Source organism: Rhinolophus sinicus, linkage group LG01 (assembly GCF_036562045.2).
Source record: "Rhinolophus sinicus isolate RSC01 linkage group LG01, ASM3656204v1, whole genome shotgun sequence".
NCBI lineage: Eukaryota > Metazoa > Chordata > Mammalia > Chiroptera > Rhinolophidae > Rhinolophus > Rhinolophus sinicus.
Genome location: NC_133751.1, coordinates 60,862,702 through 60,886,106, shown reverse-complemented (window position 1 = coordinate 60,886,106; position 23,405 = coordinate 60,862,702). Strand labels below are relative to the sequence as shown.

The 23,405-nt window shown below is 53.7% G+C and overlaps 1 protein-coding gene across 2 annotated transcripts in view; it reads right to left on the bottom strand.

Moving 5' to 3' along the window:
* Nucleotides 1-23,405, bottom strand: part of ADCY5 (adenylate cyclase 5) — a 152,779-nt gene that overhangs the window by 36,083 nt on the left and 93,291 nt on the right. The window contains exons 4-9 of one of the 2 annotated variants that reach the window (XM_019738973.2): nucleotides 13,630-13,741; nucleotides 12,127-12,254; nucleotides 8,949-9,107; nucleotides 7,916-8,057; nucleotides 5,779-5,919; nucleotides 966-988 (exon numbers count right to left, since the gene is read on the bottom strand). In XM_019738973.2, the coding sequence (XP_019594532.2) occupies nucleotides 966-988; nucleotides 5,779-5,919; nucleotides 7,916-8,057; nucleotides 8,949-9,107; nucleotides 12,127-12,254; nucleotides 13,630-13,741 (705 nt within the window). The remainder of the gene's footprint in view (nucleotides 1-965; nucleotides 989-5,778; nucleotides 5,920-7,915; nucleotides 8,058-8,948; nucleotides 9,108-12,126; nucleotides 12,255-13,629; nucleotides 13,742-23,405) is intronic. The other variant, XM_074330825.1, reaches the window with a different exon arrangement.

Here is a 23,405-nt window from a genome sequence, read left to right as displayed (position 1 = left end):
CAAGATCAGCCCTCATAAGGGGTGGGGAAGCTGAAACTGTGACCAGGACAGCTGGAAGCCCAAGCCCCGTCCTAACAGCCACATACATGCGTAGGAAACTGCCAAAGTCTCGGAGCCGCTGGCCGGAGGGCCTCACTAACAATAAGCGTTCTCGGATTGTTGATATACTGTTGTAGCATAATAATGCTACTATGAATTATTACCAAAGGTTTAGTTACTTCTCCCCCACAGCTAACAGTCTCTGCTCTTCATTCTCCAGCTATACCATCATCCAGGAAGGAAAGCTGAGATTGGCAGGTGTGACTTCTGCCACACGGGCTGTGAGCCACCTGGCTGCTTTCACCTGGCTCAGGCACTCTTTGGGAAGCAGGTTTCTTGATCCTTGGGTGCTGAACTAAAAACCCCATTTCTCAGAGTAAAGCCTAGTCCTTGAGTGGGATTAGCGACAGTCCCTGAGAACTGGGAAGTGGAGGCAGCCACACACACACACACACACATACACATGCACACGCAGCTCTCAGCAAAGTGCAGACCTTGCACAGGGGTCTCAGTGGCCTCCTCCACTTGCCAGTTCTCAGGGACTGTCACTAATCCCACTCAAGGACTAGGCTTTACTCTGAGAAATGGGGTTTTTAGTTCAGCACCCAAGGATCATGAAACCTGCTCCCGAGAGCGTGCCTGAGCCCGGTTAAAGCAGCCAGGTGGCTCACAGCCCTGTGTGGACGCACGCACTTGCAGAATGTGCGTGTGCAGGTGTGTGGACACGCGTGTGTGTGCATGGAGTAGAGATTATAAATGGGCAGTGCTGAGGCCCAGCCTCCCAGGCTGCTCATCTCTAGCTGTCGTAGGTTCTAGACACTCTCAGCCAAGACTGTGTGGCTTCCTTCTCCATGGAGCTATCATGCAGATTTGGAGCTACCCCCCCAGGCCGAAGCAGCAGGAATGAAGAAGGGCACATTACTCACTTGTCCTTGGGGTCTTCAAAACCCTGAGAAGAGGAACACAGAGAGGAGGAGTATAAGAACACGAAGGCTTCCCGAAACGGGGCTGTGGGGAGGCTGCTGCTCCTTTCTCTCTATACGTCACTAAGGAGCCTGTGTTTGACTGCCCAGGGCAGGTGGGTTCCTCACTTCCTGGGTCCCCAACCAGCTTTAGAGAGGATTGTCACTCAGTAGTCCCTTCCTTCCTTCCTTCCTTCCTTCCTTCCTTCCTTCCTTCCTTCCTTCCTTCCTTCCTTCCTTCCTTCTTTCCCTCCCTCCCTCCCTCCCTTCCTTCTTTTGGTGAATACAGCTGGCTTCTTCCTATGGGACAGGCTCTATGCTAGGTACTGAGGGCACACTGCAATTTCATTTTATTCACTGGCAAAAATCCATGAGTCTAAGCTCTTCTTGTCCCCACACACAATTCCTTGTCATAGTCCCCAAAACGTCTCCTCCCCACCTCCTGGACCTGGGGCTTGGTGGTTCCCCTCCCAATTCTGCCACTTCCTCAGATGGAGGTAAGAGAAGCTGCTTAGCCGATCAAGCCCCACACAAGTGCACACCCCTCACACACGCACCCCCAGCCCCACTGAGCACACCTGAAATCGCCTGAGAGTTCACAAGTTTGGAGCTTAAGAAAACTAAACTCCAGTTACCTGCAATTGCTTTTCTGGTATCTGAGGACCTATGTGTTCTTATAAGGCCAGAGCTAGTTGGGGACCCAGGAAGCGAGGAACCTACCTGCCCCGGGTTTGAACCAATCTGATGTTCACATACACAGGACAGCGGTGAGAGTGGGACGGTCCCTTACCAGCTGCTAAATCCAAGCCTTATATCTAATTAATCTATAAAGTGCACAGAAGGATAGCTGTGGTCAGGGTCTGACCAGTTGTGGTGGAAAGAAGGGAGGGTTCCTTAAAATGGAAAGGGGGTGGAATCCAGGAGGTGACAGGCAGCCCCAGGCCAGGCAGTTTCAGGTAAGGCTCAGGTGGCCAGGACAAGGCCGAGAATGACCTCTCATCTGTGGCCTAGCAGGGAACACACGGCTGGGCAAACAGGGAGATCAGCAAATGCTGAGTAAACCCAAACCCCAAAGGAACACACCTCTCCTCATTCCCCCTGAGGACATGGCTTGAAAATACAAAAAGCAGGATTTATGTTAGTCTCCATGAGCCAGAGCTGCTAGGTGCAGCTCTGTCTGTTTTACCCCCAGCTAAGGGCTACCAGGGAAGCTCAGCAGCCTCTAGCCGACGTCTAAGTGCCCAGCTCTGGGCTCTGCGCTCCTCCCAGGCTCCTGGCAGTTGTCTCCTTGTCCTCTAAGAATCGCCAGGCCCCCTGTCCAGGCTGCAAGACCCAGCCTACTTCACTGTCCCAGCCCTAGGCCAGAAAAGTCAGGGTCACTCCAGTGAGAGCTCAGTCTGGAGCAGGCTCCGGCCAGACGCTCCCGGGATCCCCTGGAGCACGAGCGTGAGCGGAGAGCAGAAGCTGGACAAGCGCAGGACCACTGAGTTCCATCACAGGGGCCGCCAACAAGTCTACTCTGGGATTGAGAACAACTGAGCTGTGTTATGCCTATGCTGGTCTCTAAAATACACCCATCACGTTTAATAACCCTGCTGCTGACTGTCTACTGCTCCTTTGGTCATCTACGGGGGCTGGTGTTGGGGCCGGGTCCACTCTAAGCACACTGGGGTGGGGCCATGTGGATGTGGAGAGCTCAGCATCTGCTTGGGGCAGAGAACTGACAAGAGTCAGAAAACACTTTGGTCCAGAAACCATAGCAGAGGGTCCAACAGACTGGGTTTGAGTCTCCTGACCTGCTTACTAGTTCTAGCACAACGGTCTTCAGCCGGGATGGGAGGACCCTCAGATGGGTTCCTACGGTGTGTGCCTCAGCACTTCTGGGGAGCAGCTCAGATCAGGGGTTCTGTTTGGTTCCCCATCCCTCCCTCTTAGGCCGGGGCCCCCAGCCCGATCACGTTTGCACGCCCATCCTGGCGTGGTGCTTATCTGCCCCAGGCACTTGGGCCCACCCTCCACCCCTGAGCCATGCAGAGCTTCCCTGGGCCTGGTTAGATGAGCAGAAGTCCACGCACACGCCTTCTGTCAACCTTCTTGTTAATACATAACCCTAGAGACCTTATAATACTCATGCCCAAACATAAACAGCGTAGCTCGTCACTACGTTTTAAAAGCTGAGTAAAATTTGGAATGAGATTTAAAGAAATAAGCCGCTAACTACAAATTAGTACCTTTCTAACTGTTCTCAGTCACTGCTTAATCTAATCCCCACCTCCCAGGCCGCACCCCATGCCACATTCCGGGGAAGTCAGAGTAGAAGCTCTCCTTTTGCATCTTTCTCTGATTTCAGGCCAGTTTAACCCTAAAAGCCAATAGCGTGCCTGAGAGCCGCCAAGACCTATCCCAGCCCCAGCCCAGACACTGCCTGGGCATGCTCATGGAGGGCCAGGAGTTGGTACTTGGATGCTGGCCCCCTCTGCCCAGCCAGGATGGTCCCCACACTCTCCCTTCCCTCCCGGCTGGGTGAGGCAATTAACACCCGGAAGGAGACTTTCCTGCAGCCTGTCTCCTCTAAGCCTACCTGTTCCCAAACTACAGCCCTTCTGCTATTTCTTCTAAGGTTCCTTGTCCTAACAATGATCAATGCATCTGCCAAACTGGTGCTTATGGTCCAAATTGCCGCTGAGGCTCTGAAAAAACTAAAGAGTCCGCTTATACCAAATATCACTAAAGAAAAAAAACTTTCCACAGATTTTAAATAGAGAAAGTACCACCAGGCACCCTTCCTGCCTGCTGGTGGTTCTTCCTCGTCGCCTCTTCCCTCCCTTTCTCTTTCTACCCCACTCTCCATCATTTCCAGCTCCCCCTCCATCTCCCACTCACCCTCTCAGTCCTCTTTCCTCCTGTCTTGCCGCTCCCCTGTTCCTCTTTTTCCTCTGGCCTGCTGGGAACTCCCCTCTTCTCACCCTGCTCTCAGCCTTTTCCCTTCTCTTCTCACCCCTGCTCACTGCTTGACATCCTGGTCATGTGGGTACAGAGTCCACAGGATGATTTAAAAGGCTGGGGTGAAAAAAAAGGAGGGTCCACCAACTGCTCTTTTCTTTGGGGAAGGCCCTTGAGGGAGGCGTGGTGGCTGGAGACCTGGATGACAATGACCAAGTCTGTGGAAATCCAAGTTCAAAGCCAAGGGGAAGGCTAGGCCTCTCCCACTCTGCTCCCTCATAACCTGGGTGCCTGTCAGCTAATTCTTTACCATCAAAAGTTAAAATGGAGGTCTTGACTCACTTCATTTTTTTCTCCTATACATCTTCCTTAAACCTTAATCGCCTGCTTCTAGCTAGCTAGCAAGGAGCAGTGTCTGGGTCACCAGCTGCCCCCTCGCGCAGGTCCTGGTTCTGTCTGCTGACTCACATGGACTCCTATGGAGTCTGTCTCTAACTCCTACACCTGCAACTGAAAGCTCGTCTGATCTATGATCCGCAGCTGGGGGTCCTAGTGCAAATGCCCCATCTATTCCTCTACCCTCGCCCTGTGGCTCTGTGGCTCACACCTCCCTATACCTTCTCTCCTCACCCAGCCCTTCCTCAGGGTGGAGGACTCTGCCTGGAAGCCAGGCTGCCCTTGAGTTGAGAAGTGTGCCCGATACAAAAGCCACGCTCTCAGATAAAATGAAAGGGGCTCAGGAGGTTGGAGCTCCGTGCTCCTAATGCCGAAGGCTGCTGGTTCGATTCCCACATGGGCCAGTGGGCTCTCAACCACAAGGTTGCCGGGTCGACTCCCACAAGGGATGGTGGGCTGTGCCCCCTGCAACTAAAATTGAACATGGCACCTTGAGCTGAGCTGCCTCCCAGATGGCTCAGGTGGTTGGAGCGCGTCCTCTCAACCACAAGGTTGCTGGTTCGACTCCCGCAAGGGATGGTGGGCTGCGCCCCCTGCAACTAGCAACAGCAACTGGACCTGGAGCTGAGCTGCGCCCTCCACACTAAGACTGAAAGGACAACAACTTGACTTGGAAAAAATCCTGGAAGTACACACTGTTCCCCAATAAAGCCCTGTTCCCCTTTCCCAATAAAATCTTAAAAAAAGAAAAAAAAAAGAAAGAAACACAGCTGCTGTAACATGACTTCTGTCGTCCTCTTCCTTTTCTTTCCGTCTTCGGAATTCCTCTTTCTATCATCACTCATAGAACCTGGGCAGCACATCCTGAATTAGCTCTTCCCTGGTATGTGCAGGGACGCTGGGGGTGTCTGTCCCCCGAGGCAGGCAGGGTCCTTTGAGGTGGGGGTTGCACCCTACCACAGCCTCCACTCACTCAGCCTGCGTGCTCCCACTGGCAGGCTGGAGTTAGCAGTGGTATTTCTCAGCAAGAGGGCAAAGGGGACCGTTACCGGTCACTTGCCAAGAAGCACTGGAGTGGTCTCTGAGCAAATGAGCCAAAGCATGTTTTTCAACTGCCTGAGAAACACAGCAGGTACTGGAAGGGCATCTGACACAATGGTGCCCACCCAAATCCCAGGGACCTCACCAGACAGTGCCCAGAGACCACTGGAGGCTCTGGCTGGAGTCCAGTCAGAGGGGGCTGCTTCCAGCCTGTGCCAGCAAAGCCAAATTCGGCATGCCAAGAGCCAGAAGTCAGGTGCTCTGGCTTCTCGCCCAAAGTTGAGGTGAGCCCCACTTCCAGTGTTCCCTCCTGCGGCTCTCCAGATTCTTTCAGGCAACGAGGAGGCTGCCCCACCCTGAAGATTGATGCCTGCACACTGCCCCACCCATCACTCACCATGCGCTTCATCTCCTTGGACACCTGGTTGCCGCCCAGGTGGTTGTAGAAGGGGCGCTCGGCCCCCCAGTGTGGCGGGTTGTGTCCGATGGAGTTGGTTCTCTGGCGATTCATCTTGGCGATCATGGCCTTCTCGTCTTTCTGCGAGAGCAACACAGATGCATTAGCCTCCGGGTGGAGTTTCTCATTCCTCCAGGGTGCCTGGCCAGGCACCCAGGGCTTAAGGCAGCTCCCCTTCTCTTCCCTGCATGGCCTGGAGCCCAGAGTCCCGCCAGGATCCTGGGGCTCATCCAAGGAAGCATCCTACTCCCTCCAAGCCCCAATGCCATCCCTGACTGGCCCGGGTGAGAGCACCAGAACACGACAGAGGTTGGTCCTGTGAGAAAGGAAATGGGCATAGGAATATCTGTCTTTCACATGGAATTCTCAGGAGTGGGCAGAGCCTGGATCTGTTCGTGCCCGGGGGTGATGGGGAGGGGAGGAAACCAGGGACTCCAATCTCCACTCAACTTATCCAAAATAGGCATGTCCTAGCAGAGTGGGCAGTAGGATAGGCCCTGCTGCCCAGAAGGCAGCTTCCAGAGGTTTGCGTCATTAGAATACGAGATTCAAGGGCTGACATACATTGTACAGATACACAAACAGGGCCTTGGCCAGACACCCATGTGCCAACCACGATCTCTTCTTTCCACTCGTCTGTCCATCCATCTGAATGGGCTCGATTGGAGGGTTGGGGAGGCCCATAGATACTTGAGACCATCTACACCCCACATCCCTACCCAAGCCTGGAAGGGAGCCTGTCAGAGCAGGGATGCAGAGGGAAGGGGACACAGCCTGCTTCAGCTGACGCTGCTGGGATGGGGGGTGTCACTGTCTGTCTCTATCTCATCCTTTCTGAACCACTTGTCAAGATGGAAGAGCCAAGACCCACAGAACTGAGGGTAGTGGGTAGTCCTTCAGCCTGCGTGGGGCAGGAGGGTGGGGCTGGAGGCCTTGTGAACCGGGCAGAGGAGGGATGTGGAGGGCAGCCTGGCAGGGTTTCAGTACATTTATAGTCTAGCCAAACAACAAGCAAATGTTTAATATACGTCAATTAAGCCACTAGGAGCTCTCCACAGAGTGCCTTAAATCCTTCCATCCCTCTTCCTGGTGTCTGTGAAGGGGGCTGATACAGCTCACTCAGAGGCCCCTGCAGCCAAGATCCATGTCCTGGGTGCACTGCTGGCAGGACGAGGTGCCCTCTGCTGGCAGGATGAGGTGCCCTCTGCAGGGGTGGGCACCTGGCCCAAAGAGCCCTGCCGCCCTTAAAAAATCTACTTCTGCTTTCGTCCAAGACTTTCTCTGAACTTGTCTCACCACTTAATTTTGTCTTTAGTCTAAATTCTTAGGAATGAAACAGGGAAGCTTTCTCTATCAGAGGGCTCTGACCAACAGAAAAATCCAACTGAAAGATTCATAAGTAAAAGGCATTTTAATTTAGGGAGAAATAGAAAATGTTCTCTTCATTCATTTTAAAAATTAAGAGGCTGGAACATGACTATTAAAAATAGAATACTAAAGTCTGCTGATAATTCGGTTTTATATTTTGGACAGTGTGGGCTGAGACAAAAGGAGAAAGAAGAAAGAGACTAGAAAGTGAAAGGGTGGGAAGAGAGGTTCAAGAGACAAAGATATATAGGATAGGCAGAGAGAGAGAGAGAGAGAGAGACAGAGAGAGACAGAGAGAGACAGAGAGAGACAGAGACAGAGAGAGACAGAGAGAGACAGAGAAATTTCCGCCCAGTTTAGGCAACAGGGAAGGACTGAGATGGAACTAAAGTACATGATAGATACAGATTTCCTTGAGGTTTCATTTCCATCTCGTGACCTCCTGATGTATCACTGCTAACTGATCCGAGGCCTGTGCATTTTTGCAGCAGAAGCAAAATGAAAACATCCCTCTTCGCCATCAGCCTTTGCAGGGCCCCTGTAACTCTCAGGTCCTTCCCCAGATGCAGGGACCACGACTGTGTAAGAATTCATGACTTGACTCAAGGAAAGAGTAAAGAGAAGCACAGAGCAGGCCAAGAAAATGTTGCTCCTAAAAGAATGAAGGCCCCAGCCGCCCGGCGCCCCCAGCTCCCCCAGCCCCCCGGACCCGCTTCTGGGTGCAGCGCAGGATGAGGAAGGTCTCGATGCTGTGCTCCTTGAGGTAGGCGTTGCGCTCGCCCCCACAGCCTGGCTCCACCTCGTAGTCGCCATTCAGGTAGTTGAGTGTGGCCTTGGTGATGTGGATGCGTCTGCAGGTGGGGAGGGAAGCAGGACCAGAGGGCAGAAAACGTGAATTCAGACCACGAGCTCCCAGGCAAACCCAGCTGCAATGGACTCAATCATGGTTCAAATTCCAGGGCCCCCAAGTCTGGCTCAAAGGCTAACCCCAACCTCGATCCAGCCTCAGCATCCTGTATCCCTCCAACGTCATCAAGGTGGCTTAGGTCAGGCCCTTGCCAGTGTGTGTCCGCCGTGACGACACGGTATCACATCTGCGTTCTATTATTATAACCACATAAGACATCAGGAGCCTGCCAGGAGAACACGGCCTCTAGCCTCACCGACTTTGCAAACCTGACTACAGGACTGAGCCCAAATCCCCCAGGCTGGTCTGAACGTCCCTCTTAGCACAGGCGCTCTTTCTCCCACTGGTCCCTAAAAGGCCCTCTGCCCCACTCCCACTTCTTGGAAACACTACGTTTTCCTATCCTGTGCCTGTCGTCACCCCATTCCCTCAGGCTGACTCTCTCCTAATGCTACCTTCTTCGTCTGTCCGAATCCTGCCCATCATCCAAGCCGGCTCACATTCCACCTCATTTCTGTCTTGGCTACCCCGAAAATTATCTGTGGTTCCTTCCTCCTCTAGAACTGTACCCTACCTGTCACATCGCACAAGCCACCGTGTTTTGTGTAAATAGCTTCTGGGGGAAGACTCTACAAAGTTGACCCAATGTTCCCTACAACTTGCCACCTCTATTACTTGGGGTGGTTGAGTAATGTGTGAAGTTGAAGAATTTCTGCTAGCCTCAGGTTGCAAGCTACCCTGTCCTGCCCACTTCAGCCCCACTCCTCACGACAGGTACCCTGGGTGGAGCTGGATGGGAAGCTAAGTCTGGGTCCTGCCCACAGCTCTCACTCACCCAGCCTTGCCTCCAGCCTCCATGTGGTTGGCCAGCGTGACGTCGTTAGACCAGACGTCGAACTGCCACTTCCTGAGACCAAGGACACCGCAGTGTACTCGCCCGCTGTGAATTCCCACGCGCATGTTCACGTTCACCCCTGTCACCTCCCGGACCAACCTGGGGATGGAGCAGGGGTGAGGCTGGGAGAGGGTCAGGGGCCAGGCACACAGAGTGGGGATGAGGCTGGAATGCAGGGGGTCGGGTGGGGGGTGCGTCAGAAGGTGCAGAGGTCAAGCGTCATTTGGCAGCCAGCACAAATCCAATCTGAGACTGTCCAACCTGGAGGGCAGGGCTGAGCCCTGCAGCTCAGGTGCTACGTACTGTGAGAGGTGCTGTTTCCAGGCTTGGCCACAAGGTGGTGTGGCACTTCACTCTAAACCTCAGGCCCCACTGCTTCCCCCGATTAGGGCACCTGGGGCCATTACTACCCAGTCAGTTAAATTGTGTTCCAAAAATGCAAATGCACATTAGTGCCTACTTGAGCCAGATAGGGAAGTTACAGCCACTCCAAATCCCATTCATTTAATGCTCTTGGATTTATCCACATCGCTGCTTCTTCGACATTAGCAGGATAATGGAGAAAGGTTAAGAGAAGACATATGTCTGCTCAGGAAAGAAGGGGAGCCCAGGCAGGTGCAGGGGACTAGGGGTGCTCCATGCGCTAGAAGGCAGCTCCAATCCCCGCCACATGCACCCACGTACCCAGGGGCTCCCCAATAAAAGGCGGGCCCCCTCTGTGGGAAGGGGAGTAAGACAGAAGCTATCCAGCCCCAGGGATATGCCTGGGGCCCAGGGTCTGCAGAAGAGGGTACAGGTGTTCTGGGGGGAGGTACGCAGTGTGTACTGACGTGGACCCTGCCTGACACGCTGGGGATGAGCCCTCAAGCCAGCTGTGGGGCTGGCATTCTGACCGTGAGAACTCCACCCCACTCCACCAGGGAGAAGCTGACACCCACCACAGGGAAGATTTATGTCATCCATCATTTCTCTTGTCCTGGGATCAGCTCTGCAAATACTTCACTGGAGCTATGCCTCTGGCCACTTGCTTCGGTTGATGGTATCTCATTCCACCTTTCTGGCTTACATCCAGGGCCACCTCTTTCATGAAGCCGCTCTAGGTCGTCTCAATGGAATCAACGGCTGTCTCTTTGGCCCTCCTACCACAGTGTGCCTCTTTTAGCTGATGGTGTCCCCTCGGCAGGCCCAGTTCAGGGCAATGGAGTCGCAACCTCTCTCCCTCAACTGACTCCATGCTCCTGGCAAGGGACCCACTGTCTGGCCCAGGCATGCAGGGGCACTCGGCAATCACTGCCAAACAGAACCGAGCCACACTTAATGAACCTGGCCACCTTCCTGGCCAGCTACTCTGACCTCTGATCTTGCCCACTGTGGCTGTCCCTCTGCCCTTGCCCAGGCTACTTCTAAAGTTCAAAGTTACAGAACCTGGGCACAACCTCTCCTCTGACACATGCCCTAGATGACATGTGCGCGTGTGTTGTCCGTGGTTTTTAATGACCAGAGGTCCTTCTATGGCCACCAACGACCAAGAACTGGCCAAAATCCCTGTTGCTATACTCCCAGGAAGGTGGCTTTTCTTAAAATGGGAACCTCTGAGTTTGACTCCCTGCCTAAGAGTATTACCCTGTGTAGCTGTTTACCCCTGAGCCCAACCTTTCTCATTTGGGAAGAAATGGGGCCAGTGGATTCCACCCCTGGCTGGTGATGGTGAGAGGATATGAGGGACTGGAGAGCAAGGCCCATACACGGCATGATGCCGGCTGGTCCTGCAAAGCCCTCCTTCCTACGGGACACATTCCTCAGGGAAACGCTTCCCGGCTGCTGTGGGTGAAAGGAGCCCAGGAGAAGGCTCAACACGTGCAAGTGCAAATCAACCCTCCTGTGTGGCCCGCTGGTCCTCGGGAAATGGCTGTCCACTGCTTCCCTGCCTCCATTGGTCCGACCAGGTGGCAAGCCAGTCAGTTACTCTGGCTATGGGACAGTACCCCCTGCAGACAGGCAGTCTCCCTGGAGGTAGGCAGTCCCCTTCCGACAGGAAGTCCCGCTTGGAGATGGAACAGTCCCCCTGGAAATGGACAATGCCCTGGAGATGGGACAATGCACCCAGAAGTGGCTAGTGCTCCTGGAGATGGGACAGGCCCCCCCAGAAATGGACAGTGCCCTGGAGATGGGACAGTCCCCCTGGAAATGGACAATGCCCTGGAGATGGGACAATGCACCCAGAAGTGGATAGTGCTGCTGGAGATGGGACAGGCCCCCCCAGAAATGGACAGTGCCCTGGAGATGGGACAGTCCCCCTGGAAATGGACAATGCCCTGGAGATGGGACAATGCACCCAGAAGTGGATAGTGCTGCTGGAGATGGGACAGTCCCCCCCAGAAATGGACAGTGCCCTGGAGATGGGACAGTCCCCCCAGAAATGGACAGTGTCTTGGAGATGGGACAGTACCCCCTGGAAATGGACAGTGCCCTGGAGATGGGACAGTCCCCCTGGAAATGGACAGTGCCCTGGAGATGGGACAGTCCCCCTGGAAATGGACAGTGCCCTGGAGATGGAACAGTCCCCCCGGAAATGGACAGTGCCCTGGAGATGGGACAGTCCCCCCGGAAATGGACAGTGCCCTGGAGATGGGACAGTCCCCCCGGAAATGGACAGTGCCCTGGAGATGGGACAGTCCCCCCGGAAATGGACAGTGCCCTGGAGATGGGACAGTCCCCCCTGGAAATGGACAGTGCCCTGGAGATGGGACAGTCCCCCCGGAAATGGACAGTGCCCTGGAGATGGGACAGTCCCCCCGGAAATGGACAGTGCCCTGGAGATGGGACAGTCCCCCCTGGAAATGGACAGTGCCCTGGAGATGGGACAGTCCCCCCGGAAATGGACAGTGCCCTGGAGATGGGACAGTCCCCCCGGAAATGGACAGTGCCCTGGAGATGGGACAGTCCCCCTGGAAACGGACAATGCCCTGGAGATGGGACAGAACCCCTGGAAATGGACGGTGCCCTGGAAATGGGACAGTCCCCCTGGAAATGGACGGTGCCCTGGAGATGGGACAGAACCCCTGGAAATGGGCAGTGAACTGGAGATGGGCCAGTCCCCCTGCAGACGGGCACTTACGAGATGGCCTCAATCATGTCCATGCCCATCTCCACGCAGCAGTGGGCGTGGTCAGCCCTTGCTTCAGGCAGCCCCGAGACGCAGTAATAACAATCCCCTAGGATCTTAATACGTAAACAGTGATTCTCCTGGAAAGCAAATTAATTTTAAAAATTAAAAATAGCAGGAAAGTGAAGTGGGAGGGAAAGAAACGGGAAGCAAACAGATTCACTCCATGCCTGGAATAACTTGCCTTTTAGGGCAGTGAGCACAGACCCGGTGCCCCAACAGGCTTATCAGAAGCTGTGGGGGACAGAGGACAGGCTGAGCAGTCCTCGGAGAGGCATTCCGGCCTCACCGGGATCAGGAACTCACTTTCACGGCCAATGCAGAGGCCCAAGAAGAAGGGTCTACCAGGGCAGCCGGACTGAGGAAGGCCCCAGGCCGCGGGGGCGTGTCCCCAGTCCCCCTACACCCTTGGCATACCCTGACTCTCGGCCTGAGGGTCTACAAACAGTTTTCTGATTCTTCTTCTTTTACAAAAAGACTAAAGCAGAAATGAGATTTAACCCCAAGTTTGCCTGACCCTCCGCGTGTCTCAGTTATCAAAAACAGTTCTGCTAAACCAGGAAGCGTGTGAGTGCTAAGACGGGGCTGAAGGGCCTGCCCGAGTAATGGGCGCACAGGTCACCCCGGCAAACCACAATCGATCCGTCATAGTCACCAGTTCTGAGCTGTCCAAGTCTGACTCCAGGAAATGAGTTTAAGAAGCTGGACCCTGGGACTCAAATGGCCTGGACCCTCGTTTAAGGCCCATCCCATCACCCATGTTCAGTGATACAAACCATCCCCGCACTAGGCCCCCCTGCAAAGGGCAACGTGTCTACCTACTGGTGGACACTGCAGTAAGTGGCCCCAGGCATAAAATGACTCCCCAAAGGCCCAGAGCACCACCCAAAGCCACAAAAGCTGGGAACGGTGACGGTATAAAGGACCTAAGGAGTGAATGAATATGTCCTCCGTGCCTCCCTGCCCTGGGGTGCTACGCCCACTTTGTCTGAACACGGAAGCGTCCTCTCTCCCTGGAAGCCTCTGGGGGGTGGCCCACAGCTGCCTGCAGGCCAGTTGGGTTTCAGACTCATTCTCTGATCACTCTGGCCAACCTCATCAGGAAAGTGGCTGTACGGCATCTAGTTTGCCCTACCGGACGCCTGGGCAGTATTACCTGTAGGCCTTCCCACCGTTATCACCCATTCGCTCCCTCGTGACCGATGACGCGGAGAAAGCATCTCCAACTGAGTGCGTGGCCCCAGCTGATGCAGGCCGTGAGGACACACAGCACAGCCTGTGCAGCCCCCCCACCAGTCACCAGTTCCCTGCAGCAGGCTCTGCCCAGCAGGGCACACCCTGGCACAGTGCCCATCCCTTGTCCTGGGATCAGCAGGGTCTTGACTGCAGCACCCTCCCGCAGGCAGCCTGGCTCAGGCACACACAGGCGCAAGGGCAGTGGACAGGGTGACTCACCGCAGCCAGCTTGTCAAAGCGGGCGAAGAGCTCGTTGAGGGTCATGACCAGCTCCTGGGCAGTGCACTGGGACGCCAGGCTGGTGAAGCCCTCGATGTCAGCAAACAGGATGCTGGAGAGACAGGTGGAGGAGGACCCCTGTGAGGGAGGATGGTCAGGGCGACACAGCCAGGCCCACCCTCGGCCTCAGGAGGGCTGTGGGCCAGCATGAGTCCTGGGGGGGCTCACACGGCTGCTGGGGAGGGGACAGAGAGGCCCTGACACCAGAGACCCGGGAATACTGGCCTCTCCCTGCTGGCCAGGAAATGCCGATCAAGCCCTCCTTTCTGTACCCCAACTGCTACCCAGGAGGAAAAGGGGGCCTGGGAGGGTGCACCTGCCTGAGGTTCCCATAGGCAGGGCCAGATCCCCCAGCTCTTAGTTACCTCTCAGGCCGGCCCGTTTGAGCCCTGAGCTTCCCCTTCAAGGTAGTTGGGCCTGGGAACAGGGGGTCTCTGATTCGTCTGCTCTGGAAGGTATTTCAGACCCGAATGGTAGCTGTACAAAGGCCTCACTTCCCAGCACCTACACGAGGGAATCCGACCCCAAGACCCTCATCCCATGGGAGTCCTCTAGTAAGGGACAGACGCAGCAGCCCGGGGAGAAGCGAGAGGAAGTCACAGCCAGGAAGTGTCTCTGGAAGCCCCCAGCTGGTACCTGCCAGCTCCTCGGGCCTCATCCCCGGACGCCTGTCAGATGCACTAGCTCATCCCTGTGGATCTTTTTTCCGTTTCTGAGACTCGTGTGCCCAAGATTGAAAACATCTTTCTTTTCTTTCATAACAGACTATCAGAGGTGAGGACCCAGGGCCAGAATGTGTAAGGGCCCCTCGAGTTTTCTTCTTAAAATGGACACAATAATGTAGTAACTTTCATGTACTGAGACGCTCCTGGTGGCCCGGTGTGGGGCTCACCTCACTGAGTCCTCCAGGTGGCCCTGAAGTGAGGGCTTGGTGGCTTCATCTCACAGATGAGGAGGCGCTGCCTCAGGGAAGAAGCTGCAGACAGCAGCACGGCAGGCTCTCCCCCCAAGACCTGTACTCTTCTCACTGTGTCACAGGGCACCTGAGGCTCCAGAACTGACAGTTCCATTTTTAAAGTTGGAATGTAGAACTACACATATTTTGTCATTTTATTCTGGAAATGTGTGCTGGTGCATTAAGTGTGTCTGTTCATTCTGGTGTGTGACATCTGGGACCTCACTCACTCCGGAGCCTGTCCCTGCCAGGCTAGCAGGTTCCTAGAGATAGTCAACAACTCACCTCAGGGTCCAGAGCCTCCCGCCCCCATCAGGCTGTAATGTGTGGGGCCACGGCCCCCTGCCCTAATCACCCCAGGGACAGGTGCCAGGTAACTTGGGACAGTCCCTACACCCCACAGCCCACTGAAAGTATTCAAACTCGTCCCTCCTAAGCCTGCTTACCCTGTCTCACCGGTTCCTTCCCACAGTAAAGGCTCTTGCCCACATTTCCCCCCTCACTGCCTCCTGCACCCCAGTGTTTCCCTGCATGGCCCCCCATCGCATTGGGGTGCCCTCCTCTCTTGGGAACGGTGAGAAACAAACTCTTTTTGTGGTAATCAGCTCCTGGCCTCACCATACCTGGATAATTATAAAACCTACATTTTCAAACAGTTGGACAGTGTTCTAAGCACTTTAACTCTTTTAAGCCTCTGAGGTTGGTATCTTCCTTTTACAGGTGAAAAAACTGAGGTACAGAGAGGTGGAGTGGTTGAGTCACCTGCCCAAGGCCACACAGGACACGTGGCTCCACATCCAGGAGTGGAACCAATAAGTATTATTATTTGTCTGTTGGCCCCACAGCCGTCTTAAGTGAATAGACGTATAATCTGACAGCGCGGCACTGAACGTGTGGGCTGCTGTAGGGGGGCGAGTTCAGGACTCCGTCAAGACGAGATACACTCAGCAGCTGCTTGCCATGTCACGTGAGGCGAAGTGGAAATAGGCTGGGCCACCCGGGCATGCATCTTGGGGCTTCAGCCAGTCGATGTCACCTCCCAGGGAGAGTACAAGAGGGTAACTCCCAGGTCCCCAGCCCAGGGTTATTTCCTGGCATCCGGCACCGCCAGCCATTCTGATTTCCGCCTGGATCAGTAAAGACAACTGCAGGACGGAAGCCAAAGGCAGTGGGAGAAATGACGAGAGACGAGACACATGAGTGAAAAGAGAAAAGATGAGGAGGAGGAAGACGGAGAGCAGAGAAGGGAGACACGGTCCCTTCAGGACACAGGACATCAGACTCCCGGAGTGGACAGCCACGGGGCAGCGTGCTCAGAGGATGAAAGGGAGCCGGAGTCGCTTTGATGCCTGGTGTCTGACAGGCTCACAGACGGGCTCAGCGCCTGCCCGGGGAAGTCTCTGGCCATGCAGCCTGCCAGGTGAGAGAGGAGCGGGTGAGGGCAGCTGCCGGGCTGCAGGGGCTGACCCCAGCTTCCTGACTAAGGATGTGCAGACCCTCATCCTGGCCTACCTGCCTCTTCCCTGACTCAGTATCTCAGGTAGCTGCCCCACTCCCTCAGGAAGAAAGGGAAGGTTTCTCCGGGGCTATGATAAGCACCATTACATAGTTACTCTGGAAATTCTTTAACTTTCAGGAAATCCAAGCAAAGGCAAGTTGAGGTCAAGACCGGCAGCTCCAGAGTCAGGGAGCATGATCAGTGACAGTCCCCTGGGCTCACTTCAGTGTTTCCAATGCAAAGCTGGCAACACCAGGCCCAGCAGCTGTCCCACCCTGGGTCCAAGCCTACACAGCAGAAGCCTGGCTTTGGGGGCGGAGGGAGGAGGAAAAATGTCCTCAAACTTGGTAGAGGCAGGACTGCTATTGGATAAGGTGACCCACGGTACCAAGGATCCGAGGAAAGAAGAAAGAGAATGGGCCGCTCCGGGAAGCATGAGGCAGATGTGTGTGGACTGCAGGCTCAAGGGGCCCCGCCACACTGAGCTATGACCCCCATACCTGCTGAGCGCACCTAGCCACTCGGGGCGCATGCGTCTGCCTGCCATGTATGGACATGGCCAGGTCTGGACCATTCTTCTGTACAGGTGACCTCGCTGGGCCACAGGGAGCACTTTTCTCCACTGCAGCTGTCATCCTGCTAGACCAGTGCTTCTTAGACCTGGTGCCCTTAGAATCATCTGGGAGCTTTCCTAAGGAGAGGTCCCAGAGCCCCACCCCGAGATTCAGACCTAATTGACCTGGGGTGGCGTTCTGCTATTGAGTGTTTTTGTTCTGTTTTATTTTAAGCTTCTCTGGTGATTTTAATATACAGCTAGGATTGAGAACCACTGCTAGTTCAAGTGTCACCTTCTCAAGGAGGCTTCCACCACCTTATTTAAGCCTGCAACCCTTTCCACATGTCTCTCTCTCTCCCTTCCCTGCTGGATTTTTCTCGCTTGTACTTTTCACCATTTAATATATTATTTATTTACTGTTGTTGGGATTTATCATTATGCTCCTGTCTGTTTCTCCCCATTAGAATATAAACTCCTTGGTGCGGGGTGGGGGATTTCACTCACTGCTATGTCTGAGCCCCAGCATAGCGTCTGGCACACAGAATAAACGATCAATAAAATGTGTAAGTGAATGACTGAATGAGGACACATAATGTCTACCTTTCCCTTCTGCTCTGTCATCGCACTACATACACACCTAGCACAATAGCCAGTGCCTAGGAGGTGCCTATATTAGTTTCCTAGGGCTACTGTAACAAAGCATCACAAACTGGGTGCGTTAACACAACTGAAATTTACTCTCCCCCAGTTCTGGAGGCTGGAAGTTGGAAATCAAGGTGTCAGCAGGGCCATGTTCCCTCTGAGGCTCTGGGCAGTCCCTCCTTGCCTCTTTCTGGTGGTGCCTGGCACTTCTTGGCATTCCTTGCCTTGCAGCTGCGTCACTCCAATCGCTGCCTCTGTCCTCACAAGGCGTTCTCCCTGTGTGTCTCTGTCTTCGCAGGGCATTTTCCTCTTATCAGGACACCAGTCATACTGGATTAGGGGCCCACCCTACTCTAGTATGACTTCATCTTAACTTGATTTCATCTGCAAAGACCCTATTTCCAAATAAGCTCAGATTCACGGCTACCAAGGGTTAGGACCTCAACATATCTTTTAGGGGGACACAGTTCAACCCACAAACATGCCTAATAGATATTTGCTGAATGGAAGAGAATATTTATAGTTTCAAAGCAAGTAAGAGGCAGGCCTAATAACTCCAGTCGCTCTTGCTTCTACCCCACTGGACTTCTTGGGGTCCCAAGCATGTCATTTGAGACACGAGCCTGAGCAGCCCATAACCTGGCACCCAGCAGACACTCCAGCAATGTTCATGGGAACAAATGGTGGAATGGTGACAGAGGCCACAAACTGCTTTCTGGTTGTGCGCCAGGAGATTCTGGAAATAACATCAGCGTGTGAGAGCCTCTGGGTGGCTTTGAAAGCCTGATGCTTCCTCCAATCTCCTGGATCTACTCTTCCTGGCCCCCTCCAAGGGCCTCAATAGCTGTTGAGGAATCAGGGAGGGGCAGGTTGCTATGGCTCCCTTCCTTCAGGGAGTGCGACACAGCAGCCAGACAGACGGGGAGGAGGTAGCTCAAAGCAGGGCTTCCAACTTGCACAGAGGTCCCAGCGCTGAACCCCTGCAGCCTCTCCTACACATTTACGGAAACACTGCCACCTCCACATTCCCCCACCTCCCTTCAGAGGCAGAGTCACACTTCCCTGCCGCCCCGTGGGAGGATTCTGCTTAGTGACTGTCACTTCTGGAGTCTCCTGTTTTATGAGGTTTACCCAAAGGCAGACTGTCTGTTCTGCTGGCCAACAATTCCTGACCTGCTCCTTAGTAATTCTGAAGACCATTTTACAACCAGCGCTGGGCCCAGACATGCAGTAAGGCGCTAATTCATCGATTAGCTCCCACTTGAGAGCGCGTGTTGGCAATTCAACCAGGCCCTCACGACAGGCGCACAGAAGCTGGGCAGGCCCACTCTGGTTGTGTGCTCCTCCCTAATTGCCTGCCATCCATCACTCACGGTTGCCCGCATTCTACTCCAGAGGCAAGAGTGGGCAGGCACTTCATCCCAATTACCACAACAGGCCCTTCAGCTATCTGTCCCAGCTTCAGCTCAGCTTTACCACAGGCATTTTTAGTCAAGCGCATTTCCTCACTGCTGCTCCCTCTTGCTGCCAACACGCCCTGTGACTTGCTGAAGTTGTCGGCATCTGACCCTGCTCTTGTGAGGAAGCCACACTCGGTATCATCTCCAAACACCTGGAGTTGAGTTCGCCTAGTGGTCTCCGCAAGTGCAGTACTGAGGACCTGCTCCTCTGATCACTAGCGTTCCTCGGCACTGCACAGAGGGAGCTCAAGGAATGCCAAGAGGCAAACCATCGGTTGAGGAGGGCCTAGGAAGAGCAGGGGCTTGGGGTAGGGGGTTGGCAGTCTCAGCACAACTCCCAGGATGCTGGGCCCAGTGTGAGATGAAGGTCTTATGGAAACAGGGCAGGAAGCGCCCCGCAGGCCCCCAGTGTGTAGCCTGGGGAGGCCCACCCACAGGCCAGCCTTCTCTTCTTGACCCAGAGGGCTGCCCCCTGCAGCGTGCTCTCAGTCTGCTCTAAGCCATACAACCTGGGGAGACTCTTGGGGCCACGCCTCATGTAAGGTAAAGGAGGAGCGATGAGTCACTCACATGTACGAGACAAGTAGCACAGTGAGGTATGGTCTTATCAACACCTGGCTGAGAATGGACACCACACTACTGAGTGCTTTCCAGGGGTGATGGAAAAATGATTAGAGCGAAGCATATGAACTAGAAGCAGCCAGAGCCCCAATCGAGGGCATAGGCTGGGAGAGGCCAAGGAGGAAAGCCAATGAGAAGATGCTGAACACACTGATGTCTGCAGGTTCTACAAACAGGGAGCAACTGCCCTGACACAGCCATGCCCTCTCCACTCTCACAGATGGGACACGCTCCTTCAGAAAGTGGAGGAACCCTGCAACTGGCTTGATCGTCAGGACCGAGTCCAGTGGGTCTGGGGTCAGTATATGTCCTGGAATCCATACTGCCAGTCTCAGAGACCCCTGCAGACCCCATTCCATCCCGATCCCTTGATCTTGTTTCTGCCACCAAATCCTACTCCCACCACGCAGACAGTGTACCAGCCCACAGCACCTATACAGACAGCTCACAGAGTCTTCGAAGAGCTGGGGAAATGCCTCTCCAAGGAGAAGCACGATAAGGGAGAAGGGAACTGCTCCAAGACTGAGCAGTTGTCAGTGATCTCTCGGGGGTGAGAATATGGCGCTTTCTATTTTCTTCTCCACACTGCTCTTGTTTTCCAATTTTTCTACAAAGAACATGCATCCTTTGCATAATAAAAATGTTTACTTTTAAAAGGTCGAAAACAAATCACATTCTTCTTTTAGGACCTGATTCTAACCCTTCCAAATTCATGATGTTTTCTTTGACTTACCCTGCCCAGAAGAATCCTTCTTATGACTGAATTCTTATTAGAATCAGAATCACAAAGCACGACTGATTCCAGTTGTTTCAAAGCCAAAGCCTGACATATTCAATGGGTCGGTGCCTCTTTACCCTGACTTCTCTCTCTTCCTCTCTCACAGAGACCCCCATTTTGAGTCCAGACAGGAAAAATAGTAAGTCTTTACTGGCTACTGGCTCCATTCCCCATGATCCCTATTCTGTGCCCAAGGACAAAGTCAGGTTTGTTGACAAGATCCAACCCCAGGCAAGGTTGTGAAGAAACTGGATCCCTTGTGCACCGCTGATGGAAAGGTAAAGCGGTGAACCATTAGGAAAAACAGTATGGGGCTCCTTAAAAAATTAAAAATAGAATTACCACATGACACGGCAATTTGCCTTCAAGGTATATACCTAAAAGAACTAAAAACAGGAATTTGAAGAGATAGTTGTGTACCCATGTTCACAGAGCATTATTCACTAAAGTCAAAAGGCAGAAGCGACCCATGTGTCCATCCACGAATGCAAGGACAAACAAAATGTATTTACACACAGTGGAATATTATTCAGGCTTAAAGTAATATCTGACACACGTTACCACATGGAGGAACTTTGCAGACATTATGTGAAGTGAAAAAAGCCAGACATAAAAGGACAGATACTGTATGCTTCTATCTACGTGAGGTAACTACAGCAGTCAAATGCATAGACAAAAAGTATAATACAATGGTGGTTGCCAGAGACTGAGCGGAGTGGAGGAATGGGGAGTAAGCACTTAATGGGTACAGAGTTTCAGTTGCAATGAAAGGTGAAAGGCTTTCTGGGGATGAATGGTGGTGATGGTTGAGCAACGTGGATATACTTAATGCCACTGAACTGTACACTTAAAAATGGTTAAAATGGTAAAGTTTATGTTCTGTATATTTATGACAGCTAAAATAATTAAGTAAGTAATTCATTAATTAGAAAGAGAAGAGCCAACCCCAGTGGTTCCCCCAGTGGGGCCACTGGGTGTTCAGGCTGCTGTACCCATAACACCCCGCTCAGCCGCACCTCACTGGTGAGGGCTGGGTACCCCTACGGGGCAAGCGCGGTATCTCTTCCATGTACTCAGGCATGTCTGGCACATAGCAGCAGCTCAACAAATGCCTGTGGAATGAATGAGATAATAATATAAAGACCACTTATGTCTATAATTGGTATGACTGTAGAGTTCAGAATACTTTTCTTAATATCAGGTTGGAGACAGAAATGCTGGGTGTTTATGGTCAGTTGGCTGGGGACCTGATTGGAGGTAAACGTTTTCCCTCTCGGCCCACAGGGTGCATAATCCACTCACGGGTATCTGAGCATCACAGACATTATCACGAGGTCATTATAATTCACAACCACGCGGTAGCTGAGCCAGACGCCGGAGCGACCTGGGGATACAGCCAAGTCCTTGAAGGAGACGGGAGAGCAGATGATAACCTTAAAAGGGGGAGGTTTGGGAGAGACTGGGGAGAGAAAGGAAGGGAGGGGGAAGGAGTGAAGGCAGGGCAGCCCTCCATAGACTTTGCTACATCCCGGAGTGTAGGGACAGGTGTTACCTCATTTTCACACCTGGGGCAGCAGACACTCTGCCAGTCCCACAGGGCTCCTGGGTCCCTGAGAATGAGGCTGACTCCAGTCAGTGAGACAAGACCCCCCACCCCACTCCATCTTGAACCCCTCCCATGGTCCACAGAGCCGTATAAGGCACGTGTTTCTTCAGCAGACGACCAGCACTCCCTGGATGAGGAGCTGTCTTTGGAATGATTTCTGGCCTTCCACACCACCTACAACCTTTAAAACCTTAAGGGGTCCAGCGTGGGGACAGGCCAAGTAGGTGTGGGGCCATCCTCATTCAATAGTGACCCTTAGTGAAAGTGGAGATTCCTTAGTACCCCCTCAGGTCTTCCCTGCCCCCTGAAACCTTTGGGGTGTTGGGTTACCTGACCTTGATGCTTTCCTGGTGGCCTGCTCCAGCTCTCAAGGGCAAACAGTCTGCAGCCCAGTCAGGGGCCTTACATACTCTACCTCATCTTTCCTCCCAGCACCCCTGCAAGGAGCCCCCAGTCCCCCCTGCTCCTTTGTGGCTTTAATCACAATTGTAACAGAATAAATGAGCAGTAAGTTGTGTAACATCTATACCCATGGAGAATGCAGTTCTATCCCCTCCTCATGTGATACATTCCTAATTTACTAATTAATCCATTGTTTAGTGTGTGTCTTTGCAAACAAAAGGTGAGCTTCCCAATGTCAGGGACAGTGACCCCTTCATTCCATCACGATCCCTGCCTCTAGCTAAATGTCTGTGAGCTCGGCTGGAGGTCCCCACCTAAGGAGGCAGAGGGAAAACGTCCGCTGAACAGAGGGGTGAATGGATGTCACCATTCCCTATTACAGGTGAGGAAGCTGAGACTCACACTAGGTGACTTGCTCCAGTTCCCACAGCTACGAAGTGGCAGCGTGGGGTGCAAGCCAGTCTGCTCAACACACTCATCTTGCTCCACGACAGTGACCTCATGGCAAGGGGTCCCGGGCAGCACCTGGGTTCTGGCTGTGTCTTTACTTTGACTGTGACCGAGAGAGACGTGCCTCCCCTGGTGTGGTGCTTCTCTGGCTGGCCCCTTCCTCCAACCCTGAACTCCCTCCTGTCAAGGCAGAGCAGTGGGAGACCCCAGCCCAGAGCAGCCTGTGCGGGTATGTGCTAGGGGCCCTTGTCCCAGGAATGGAGAGAGCACAGCCCACCTCTGACCCTGGCACTGCCAGCTACAGGAGGGGCAGGTAACTGGGGACAGGGTGGGGATAGGCAGGAGGGTTCTCAAGTCACAGGTCTGACATCCGAGCAACGGGCCCCAGCCCCAGGCTGACCTGTTCAGCCAGAGGAGCTGAAACATCTCCATCTGTCAGACAGGAGAGGCATCTAGAAGGCTCCCGGGGTTCCTTGGCCTCCGGCTCCCTCAACCCATGGCCAGTGGTGGCTCAGCACCGCGGCAGCCGACAGGCTTCCGAAAGCCCCAGGAACTGTCTGCCGCAGAACCATTCTCCTTGGGGCCAGGGGAGAATGAGGTCACAGAGAATGGGAGCACCTGTCACCCTTCCCCACACAGGCCAAACTCTCCCCCACCCATTAGTCTCTTCCCCTTCCGTAGATCCAGGTCCAATCTGTCACACCGCAGAGCTGATTTATTTTTCCTGTGGCCTTGCTCTTGGTGGGGC